Here is an 11,159-nt window from a genome sequence, read left to right as displayed (position 1 = left end):
TCAAAATCAAATCAATTTGAGTGCGATTTAAACCTGGATGATTGTAACCACTCTAAGTTCGTCTGCCTTGGGAAAGCTAGCGTGTCTCCGACATAGTGATAACACTCGTTATCTTCTCTAGTGCAGCTCAACCAGGTCTTGTCCCATTCGTCAATCTTTGTGATATCACAAATCCCGGAAAATATGCGTTGTAGTCCAAACGAGTCGTTCGTTGTAGTTTTTGAAAAGTGATTTCTATTAACTAAAATATCTCCTTTTGAATTGGACTTTGAGCTTTGTAACTTTGCAGCTCTTTTTTTTTATGCTCAAACAGCAACATTACAGATTAACTAAAGTTGAAAAAGTGAAAAAGCATAATAGCACCCCTTTAATGCAGAAAGTTTTCAAAGGCATCCTTAGCAACTGTTACTATCCACTCAAAATGAACTTTCACTCACCTTGTTCATGTCAAATGTTCGGAACATCTGCTCGATGTAGGCATTGGTCTCTTGATCCAGACCTCTGAGCCCGAAGAACTGTTTGAACTCATGAAGCGTGAGCTGACAGATGGACACTCAGTCATGAACTTCTTATACCACAGATGCATTTCAATGGCCTGCAGGTCGTCCACGGTGCTGCCCGTCGAATTCCCCATCGCTGAACTGAGAACTGATTGTTTTGGCGAGCAAGACTGGAGCTACTCTGTCAGAAATCCCAACTGGTCTGCTGTGCAGGCGAGTGTTTCGCTTCTCACAGACACACGACACTGGAACCTAAGAGAGAGGTGGGCACCCTCAGGAGGTTTTTGTACTGGCCTGGGATCAGACACGCCCCACCAACTCCATCTTATTGATATTAACTGCGACTAATCCAGCTCACTGTGTATGTGAGGCTTAAGGATGACCGTGGCTGGGATGGCCATTGGTCATTGCATGTGAGCTTGGGGACATGCTGACAAATGTTCCCATGTGAGGGCCTGTGAACAGATGCAACTGTGTCAGCGTTTCTCGTATGCAAGTTGTTTCCAAGTTTATTTTCAAATTGTCAGCTGATAAATATTCATATGAATACATGGGAAGTCGTGGCCTGTGTGTGCACTTTGGATGGGTTAAATGCAGAGCACTAATTCCGAGTATGGGTCACCATACTTGGCCACATGTCACTTCACTTTATGTTAGAAGCCATGTAACAATTTTGAGCCATCATCATATGCCAAGGTAACAAGCTTCAGCAGATATATTTTTTTCATACATGACAAAGCCTTTACAATTGGCCTAATTACGTATCAATATTTGCAATCTTCCTAATGATTCCAAAACAATGCAGGTACGAACATTATAGTGGCAAAATTATACAGGTGTATTTCAATAAATTAGAATGTCGTGGAAAAGTTAATTTATTTCAGTAATTCAACTCAAATTGTGAACTCGTGTATTAAATAAATTCAGTGGACACAGACTGAAGTAGTTTAAGTCTTTGGTTCTTTTAATTGTGATGATTTTGGCTCACATTTAACAAAAACCCACCAATCTCAACAAATTAGAATATGGTGAAATGCCAATCAGCTAATCAACTCAAAACACCTGCAAAGGTTTCCTGAGCCTTCAAAATGGTCTCTCAGTTTGGTTCACTAGGATACACAATCATGGGGAAGACTCCCTTACCAAGTATTGAGTACATGTACAGTAAATTAACATACTTTCCAGAAGGCCAACAATTCATTAAAAATGTTTTTTTTTATTGGTCTTATGGAGTATTCTAATTTGTTGAGATAGTGAGTTGGTGGGTTTTTGTTAAATGTGAGCCAAAATCATCACAATTAAAAGAACCAAAGACTTAAACTACTTCAGTCTGTGTGCATTGAATTTATTTAATACACAAGTTTCACAATTTGAGTTGAATTACTGAAATAAATGAACTTTTCCACGACATTCTAATTTATTGAGATGCACCTGTATATAATGTATTGTATAATTTGTTGTATAATGCCAAAAATCATTGGAGCCTCCACATTCTTCACATGAAAAAAAACAATTTTTCAATTTGTTACCATTTGATTGTCAAATTACACATCACATCCATATTACATGGGTTTATAAATTCAACAATAATAGTAATAATAGTTTTACCATTCAAAAGCTCACATATCATAGACAGTATAACAGGAATGAAATGTGTCCTTTGAGATACGGTTCCACAAGAAATTAAGCCTATTATAACATTCAGAGATCCAAAATGCTGTGTATTCCTCTTTTCGCAAACCAAGTAAAACTTAGTCTTTTCTGGAAAGTTTCTAAAAATGCATTTTGGTGAGCACGACAGTACTTTGTTCTCAGAACACAGAGTTTTCCATTACAGAGAAATTTAAACGCTTTAACAGTCAATATGATGTTTTGGATAAGTAATAATATAGACAATATTCAAAGCTTGCGTTCCTAAAATGGGGTATTGGCACACATAGTCACAATCTGCCCATAGGAAAACTTCAATGGACCCTTTTCACAGTCTGTGATGACGTGTTTCCATAGTTACTACAATTGTAAATCAGCATTTCTTTATATAATTTTTTAATGAATTTATTGTAGCCTACATTATAGCGCTATACTTTGTTATATTTTTGGCCATTAAATGATTAAAAACAATAAAATCAATACAAAAATAGCTGTGAGGGTGTTGTTAATCAATCTATTTTTTTCTTTTTCTGTTTTGGAAAATCAAGGAAACCCTACTGTGATTTCTTTCTTTTGCTACTGAAGCAAATGGGAATACAAAAATCATATTTACTGTTGTCTCCCATTCACCACTATAGAAGTTTACCAAACTCGGGGTTATTATCATTAACTAAAACCATAAAAATAAACATTAATATTACTCGAAATGAATAAACATGGCCTAAAATGACAAAAGCTAAATGAAAACAGAAAATATAAAAATAAAATAATAAATAAAACTGTAAAACAAAAATAATAAAAAAAACAGTGATGCTGAAGTAGCACTGCTCACTTCTGAGAAACCCTGAAATGTGAAAGAGGTCCAATAAATCATATGTTGGAGCTGAATTGGTTCAGGTTACCCCACACAAATGATGATGATTAGAGTTTCGTCTCTTACTGATGATACAAATTCCCACTTGTTTCAGAATATATTTTACTATGATTATTTAAGGTTACTCTTTTACCCAACATACTGTATATTTGCTCCAACCACAGACATTAAATAAAATAAAGTTGGTAAAATATACATATGTGCTAATGGTAATGATTTGGCTCTTCTCCCTGACTATTAATCTACATTCAGTGAATATTAAAAAAAAAAAAATTTGCTAGGGTAAAAAAAAAACACTGTTTAGGATTAACTGTGAGGCAAAACGAGTTACTATGAACTTAACCAACTTTTCTTCATTGTTTTCTTCTGGTAGAATACTGGTTTAGACCTGAAAACCAGGTGCTGTGTTCAGTCTTCAGTCTGTCAGGTGTGGTTATAACAGTGGTGGACTCTCCCTTAACCTCTAGACCTCAGTGCTTTCAATGAGCGCTTTGAAATGAACAAAAACTCAAGACTGCGACATACAACTCAAGTAGTACAGAAACATTACAAACTTCTACATGTACCGATGCATTGATATTGTTCTCCTTGGAGTCTATAAATCCATTTAAGATCCATGAATTATTTTTTTCCAGGAACGCTCCTTTGAGTTCATAAGCACTTTGTCCTTCATCAGTCTGACTCTGTTTCGCTGCTGGAGAGCATCTCTATGGACGACCTACTGCGACTTCTGGTCCACCAGTGTAGGCTTCTATGAATAGAATCGAATACCGCTACCGTATATCTGGCAAACGCCGACATCCACTTGATCACTTCCAAAAAACAGTTCACAGAGCGAGATACAAAGCTGACAAACACTGTGGTGTAGTGTGCCAGAAGAACGAGACTGCGTCCCAACTGTTTTCCATAATTAATAATCATGTTAAGCTTTAAATCATGTCGTCCCGTTCTGTTTTGAACCATGATGTAACTCCAAACCTAAAATAATAGTTGTAACTGGTTCCTATTATCTCTTGCAAACAACCATACCTAATTTAGTTTGATTCTACATTTTATTTTTGTGGACGGTCCCTTGGTGTACGGTTATGCGGCTCACTGTGTCACTAGTAGTTTTCACACGCTCCCTTGCGCGGTCCAATCACAGCGTTGCGTTTCTGTTTCCGGGATGTGTGGTGATGTGGCTGTAAAATCCTGGAGACGAAATTGATCAAATAAACCACGCAGCTCTTCCCTGCTCCGATTACACAGGTCAGTTTTATGCTTAAATAACATTAACAAGATGACTAAATGTATTCAGCAGCTGACATGCACAAACTCAAGTAACGTTACATTTATAAATATCGTTAGAGTTGTTTACGAATCCTCAGCTAGAGCCCAGTTACAGCTTGCGTTCATTACTGCCGCTCATTGGGCTTTAATGATGCCATTTTATAACCAATATCAAAAATAAAAGTCATACCTTTATGTGTCTTGATCATATGTTCTTATACCAATCGATTTTAAAACACAAGGAAGAAGAGTCGCTCAATAATCTTTGCTGTTGTGTAGACAAAATGAAAGCGACGCAGCCGCAGTCGCCCGTTTCTATGTTTCGACGTTGTTCGGTTCTGTTCGTTTTTCTCCGCTTTATGGCTCTGTCAAAGGTGGTTATTTATTATCAGGAAATACAGTCAGGTATTATTGTTATACAGGCGTTCACGCCTCCTGTAGTTATTGTCAGTACAGGGGACACACATTACCTAACAGATTTGAGCTCATCAAGTGTTCTAGTTATGCATTATGCATTTTGAGTTATGCATATGATGTGCTCACAGTCTGTGTACAGTTATAATCAATGGGAAATACAAGAATATAAACTAACAAATATCCAGACTAACCATTCGGTAAGATCTTTTCCTTTATGCAACATATATTTGTTTTTTTAATGTGGTGTGATGCAGAACAGAAGCGTTATATTTATATAAACTGAATATTTAATGCCAAACTGTTAATTAATAGTGAGTGCCATTTAATTTTAAGAGGCCAGATGGTATTTCAAAGGTTTGATTTGAATAATTACCTTTGTCACATTCCATTGTATTACTAGTTGGTTGCCTGATATAGGATCTTGAGAGCCAAATGACCCTTTTAGGTAGTGTGGTCATGATTCACCGAAGTTCTGCCCTCATGGAACATTAAAATGAAAATGTTCACTAATTCTGTAATAATTTGAACTTTTGATGTTGTTGTGCATAAGTGTGAGTTGTGTCCCAGATGGGAAGTCCTTATTTGATTTATATGATTATCTGACTTTATATGATTCTGGTTTTATCTTTACTTGTGTCCTGAATGTGTCAGAGCAGTTTCAGTAATGCACACAATACAGAACTTGATACAAAATACTCTGTGCATTTACATGCAGGTCAGCCATGTTTAGCCGGCTGACCCAAGGGGTGTCCTCTGTCCTCCAGGAGCTCTCGGGTGAGGAACGCTCCGATGGAGACTTCCAGGTGAGTAGACAAAATCTGAACAATCCTTGGAGTGATATTTTGGGTCAATACCAAGAATCTTTGTGGAACACACATGGACATTGCAATTACTCAAATAATTATAGTAGCTGTGCTGAAAGATCAGAAAATAGTCCACATTTCCACATTTAAGTACTTATTTACAGATTTATGAGTTAGTTTACAAGCCTTTTACCATCTTAAAATGATTTGCATGGACCACTAAAGGCCCGTTCACACCAAAGACAATAACTATAACAATAATTATATGGTCGTTCTAAATTTAAAGTCCATAAAGTCCATAAAACAACTATAACAATAACAGCACAGATGAACGATATCATTGGAATCACTTTCAGAATGATTTTTTTACCAAAGACAATAACTATAACAATAATTATATGGTCGTTCTAAATTTAAAGTCCATAAAACAACTATAACAATAACAGCACAGATGAACGATATCATTGGAATCACTTTCAGAATGATTTTTTCCCCCAGCTGATAAAAGATAAAAAAAACAATCAAAATCCATCCGACTTTAAAGAGCTTGAGCATTTAAAAATGGCAGATGACAAAACTGCAGCAAATGCTTAGAACAAACAGACCGTTATTGTGCGTTGTGGTGTGGATGGTAATATAGTTATCTTTACAGTTATTGTTCTTGGTGTGAATGGGTCTTAAGAATAAGACATGCATAAGTAGACAAACAAGAACAGTGCTAAGTTAACACCATTTGATATTAAAGTTGTAATGAAATGGAAGTAGCAACAGATCTTACCTTCTATATTGTGACATTTACATTTATTCATATGGCAGATGCTTTTATCCAAAGCGACTTACAGTTGAGGAATACAACAAGCGATTTACCATAAGATGACAATAAACACGAGAAGCTGTGTTGCATGCTCTGTTAGGAAGGGTCTGATCTTCCTGATGCTGTGTAGTGTGAACCTGCATGATCATACTGTATTTGCAATATGATCTTTAAAGGTCAGCTTATCAAGGATCACCCCCAAGATTCCTTTTACACATATATCTGAACAGAATAACAAAAAAAGAAAAAATGTAGGGTGCCAACTTAGTTCTATTCATCGGTTGTTGACTGGATATGATTGAGATATGGGCATTGCACTCAAAAATATAATGAGAGCTTGAAGTCATTTGTGGGTGGAATTTATGTGAACTAAATGTTTGGAGAAGTCTGGCATACGGACGAAAGTCTGATATTTCACTGGAAGATCAAGTTGACATTTTGATTTAAAAGAAATGAGTAAATACATTTTGATAACTTTTTATATAATGAAACCGAGTCTTATGAAAATGTATGATTTTTAGAAAAAAGTAAGCATGAAGCTCCACCCCTAAATCTAACCATCACTGTGGCCATAAGCAGATCGTATGAATGAGTTTGTGTGGATACAAATGAATTAGCCACCAATTTGCCAAAATGTAAAATAGTTATGAATTGCCATGAGATTCTGTTAAATGAAACGCATACATGGATGAATTGTTCACAATAAGATCTATAACATGCATTTGGAAAATAGAGTGAATTTTCTCTGGTATTCTGGTCTGTGAGTGAGCGTATATGCGTTCAGGGGGGCGTGGCTTTGGACGGAGATTGCAGGGAGGGTGGGACGTTCGTTAAAGTTAGCATTCAGGCTAAAGTTAGCATTTTCCAAGATCTCCTACTGCACCTTTAATATTAATGTGGTTGGCAGGGAGTGATTAACCACCTAGAGAGCTCTCTCTAATTTTTGAATGTTGTCTTTGGAGCAGGATGGTCTGGTACCTCAGCCTCAGCCTGATGCTGAAGCATCCCCAGAGGGCTCGGGGCCTTCAGAAGAGGTCCTGGAGAGGCTGGCCCAGACCGAACAGCTGGTGGTTCAGCTGAAGGAGCTGATTCGAGAGAAGGATAGCCAGCACGCCAGCACTGAAAAACAGCTCAAGGTGTGGGCTTGCATAACGAGAAAAGAACAAACAAGTAGACCATGAATGTCAACAGGTCTGAAGCTTGATTTTGCATTTGCGACTGTTTTTGTTCTCATACAGGAGGAGAAAGAACAGGCAGAAGTCAAGTTTACAAAGCTTAAACTGCAGGCCAAAGCCAAGATGGCTGCCCTAAACAAACAGCTTGCTGAACTGAAAGGACAAGAAGCATTGAACAGCAGTCAGGTAAAGAGACAAGCTGACATATTAGTGTTATTTTCAGCATTAATTGGTCTTGGATATGTTTTTATAGTGTGCCAACTTAATATAATTATTACTAGTGGTGTATTCTATTGTTCATCTTACACTCCCCTAAGAAGATGCGTAATAAATATGGGCGATTGCCAAATTCATTAAAGTTTTCTGAATGGCAGTATGTTAATGAAATGTTTGTTTAGAATTCAGAGAGCTCCTTCCAAATGGCTCCAGGAGTGGAGGAGGAACTCCAGCAGCTGAAAGAAAAGCTCAGTCAGGCAGAGTTGGCCAACAAGACCCTCCAACATCAGCTCTGGGATGCTGAACAGCATGTGAGAGAGGAAGGTCATGCAGAGCAGGTGTGTTCGCAGGTCCAATGATTCATTTAAGCACCATGGATAAGTGCTTATTTTGTTCACATCTTTAAATGTGTCATATGATGGTCCGTTCATTTGCAGCTACTGTTTTATTTCTGTAATAAACTAATCTCAGACTTTCACTCTCAAAGACTATATCTACTGTTTTATTTTTCAAATGTCATCCAGGTGCGAATTCTACAGGCTGTGGTGAAGGAGAAAGATGTGCGATTTCAAGAACAAATACTTAAACATGAGCAGGAACTCCTCAATCTCACACAGGCCTCAAATGACCCTGACTTACAGCAGGTGTGTTTGCATTTCTCATGTTTGCATTTTTCATGTTCCAAAAAGAGAGTCCACTTTGATATTTTGGTAAAGCATTAAATGTGATTAATAGTGTGTCACGAGCTTAGGTTTTTTCTTTAATCAATAAGTAATCAATACTATTATAAGAATATATATACACACACACACACACACACACACACATAGATTATCAGTAAACAAAGATGTAAGATGGGGCATGTAAGAGCAGCAATGCCAGAATAACATTGTCTTGCTGTTTCCATATTTGTTGGCTTTTTGTTTTGGAGACCCTGAATTTGTGTGTTATTATAAAGCATGAAATCATAGCTCAAGACATTGTCATGTTACCATGGCAATTTTGATGTAAGCTGTCTTGCATGGTGCATGCATTTCCACATTCTATGAGCAGTGTCCAACTCATCTTATGTTTTTGTTCATGTTGTTGGACAGGAATTAAGAAAGAACGGGCGGATTAACAAAAATCATAAATCAAACCCTGCAGCTTTTTTAGGATGTCTATCAATATACATGGTTCTATTTTGCTTTAATCCTACTTATTGTTTTACAGGCTCTTTGTGCATCCCAGCAGCACATAGAGGAGTTGGAGGAGTCCTTGCGTTCTCGTTCAGAAGTCCTAGAAATGTTGCAGCAGGAACTCAACAGTGCAGACCAGCAGAAACAGGTCAGCGCAACACATATAGTTTACACTGTGTCCTGTTAATTTTTGAAAGCAAAATATGTTACAAATCATCACAGTCAATTAAGAGATTTTTTTTTCTTAACAACATACAGCTTTCTGGTGATTTTCAACCAGTGAGATTTCACTGAGGGTAGGGATACCCAGCAGCAGTGTGATTTAAAAATAGAATTCAAGTAACCAACAGAATTTCTTGTTGCATGCTGTGGTCACAGCTGGTTGGACAAAAATCTTTTTTTAGGATTATAGACCCTTTAGCAAGATTATAAACATGATGAATGTTTCATTTGTACAGATTCTGACTGCACAGTTCAGGCAGATGGAGTTGGAGTTGGCAGAAGCCCAGAGACTGAGAGAAGAGGAGAGGCAGCAGTGGGCAATGCGTGTTGAGGAAGAACTCCAGGCTCTTAGAGCCAGACTAGAGGCTTCGGAGATTGAGAGAGAACAGACAGTCAATTCTCTCAACACTGAATTGCTGAAAAAGACCACAGAGATGGATGAAATGAGAGGAAAAGTTGAATCTGCTGAAAGAGAGAAAGAAGAAACGCTGGAGAAATTGAAAGAAAAAGAAAATGGCTTTGTGGCAGAGCAGGCCAAAATGAAAGTATGTCTAGAAGCCAGATTGGAGACATCAGAGAGTGGGAGAGAGCAGACCATCAGTACACTCAGCATCAACGTCACCCAACTTAATGCTGAATTGCTGAAAAAGACCACAGAGTTGGATGAGATGAGAGCAAAACTTGAATCTGGGCAAAGAGAGAAGGAAGAAATTCTGGAGAAAATGAAAGAGAAGGAGACTAGCTTTGAGGCAGAGCTGGCCAACATGAAAGTGTCACTAGAAACTAGATTAGAAACATTAGAAAATGAAAAAGAGCAGACCATCAGTGCCCTCAATGCTGAGTTACTGAGAAAGACAGCAGAGGTGGATGAAATGAGAGCAAAACGTGAATCTGAAGAAAGAGAGAACAAAGTGCTGGAGAAATTTAAAGAGAGAGAGACTAGCTTTGAGGCAGAGCTGGCCAACATGAACGTATCTCTAGAAGCCAGATTAGAAACAACAGAAAGTGAAAAAGAGCAGACCATCAGTGCTCTCAATACTGAGTTACTGAAAAAGACCACAGAGTTGGATGAACTGAGAGAAAAACTTTCAGCTGAGGAGAGAGAAAGACTGGAGACATTACAAGAGAGACAAACAAGGTTTGAGACAGAGCTGGCCAACATGCAAGCCTGTCTGGAAGTTGCAGAAAAACAGAAAGAGGAAATGACAAAGAAGCTAGAGGTGGAGGTGGCAAGTCACATGGAAGAGCTTTATCATCTTCAGGAAAAGCTCAATGAAGTGGACAGAGTAAGGGAAGAAGAATCTAAGAGTGAAACAGATCACTTAGCACAGATGCAAAAAGAGCTCGAGTCCTTAAGAGAGACACTGGATGCCAATAAAGAGGAACAGAAAGCAGGACTGCAAGCCAAGGATGAACTGGAGAAACTTTGGAGAGGGATTCGGAATTTGACAACTGCTGGGGAGGCAGAGGTGGAAATATCCATTCCTACTGACCCTGCACAGTTCTTAGAGGTGTTACCTGCTCTAGAAGCTCAGCTGGGCAACCTTACAGATGAACAGCAGGAGAGTCAAGCACGCTTGTCCCATATCACACTCGCTCTACAATCTCTGCAAGGTAAACAGCCCAGGAGAACAAAGTTCAAATCCGTTTTTGTGGTTTGAGTAAACTGTCCTTGGAAGCATTTTATCAAAAAATGCCACAACATAGGGCAAATTGTTTGTACTGTGATCAAACAGTAATTATGACTTAATGCACCTGATGCTCTAGGTCAATTGGATGGGAGCACAGCTGAGAGAGAGGAAGCAGTTGCTAGGATACGGGAACTAGAGGAACAACTTCTCACTGTTCAGGTAGGTGGATTGCAAAATATGTTGGAGTTTTAAACATTGACACTAGGGTTGGGCCGATAGACAATGCCATCGTCCATCGCCGATGGCTGATAGACATCACGATGTTGAGCCGGCATCGTGACCCCCCCCACCCCATTCCCCCCGAATCCCAATACCGTGTTCAGAAAGAAAATGACGTGTAGGCGGAACCC

The 11,159-nt window shown here is 38.4% G+C and overlaps 1 protein-coding gene and 1 pseudogene across 1 annotated transcript in view; one reads left to right on the top strand and one right to left on the bottom strand.

Annotated features, from left to right (window-relative positions):
- The window catches only part of LOC107710672 (guanylyl cyclase-activating protein 1-like), a 3,329-nt pseudogene extending 2,534 nt beyond the window's left edge, over positions 1–795 (bottom strand).
- Positions 796–4,200: 3,405 nt separating this feature from the next.
- Positions 4,201–11,159, top strand: part of LOC107710669 (golgin subfamily B member 1-like) — a 19,274-nt gene continuing 12,315 nt past the window's right edge. Inside the window, exons 1-9 of the mRNA XM_016515499.1 lie at positions 4,201–4,272; positions 5,426–5,513; positions 7,293–7,463; positions 7,566–7,688; positions 7,901–8,056; positions 8,243–8,362; positions 8,931–9,044; positions 9,355–10,732; positions 10,886–10,968. Of these exons, the coding sequence (XP_016370985.1) occupies positions 5,433–5,513; positions 7,293–7,463; positions 7,566–7,688; positions 7,901–8,056; positions 8,243–8,362; positions 8,931–9,044; positions 9,355–10,732; positions 10,886–10,968 (2,226 nt within the window). The 5' untranslated portion in view covers positions 4,201–4,272; positions 5,426–5,432. The remainder of the gene's footprint in view (positions 4,273–5,425; positions 5,514–7,292; positions 7,464–7,565; positions 7,689–7,900; positions 8,057–8,242; positions 8,363–8,930; positions 9,045–9,354; positions 10,733–10,885; positions 10,969–11,159) is intronic.

The sequence above is a fragment of the Sinocyclocheilus rhinocerous genome, unplaced genomic scaffold (genome assembly GCF_001515625.1).
Source record: "Sinocyclocheilus rhinocerous isolate Xijiao unplaced genomic scaffold, SAMN03320098_v1.1 scaffold357, whole genome shotgun sequence".
NCBI classification, from domain to species: Eukaryota; Metazoa; Chordata; class Actinopteri; order Cypriniformes; family Cyprinidae; genus Sinocyclocheilus; species Sinocyclocheilus rhinocerous.
This window is presented reverse-complemented; position numbering and strand designations above follow the sequence as displayed.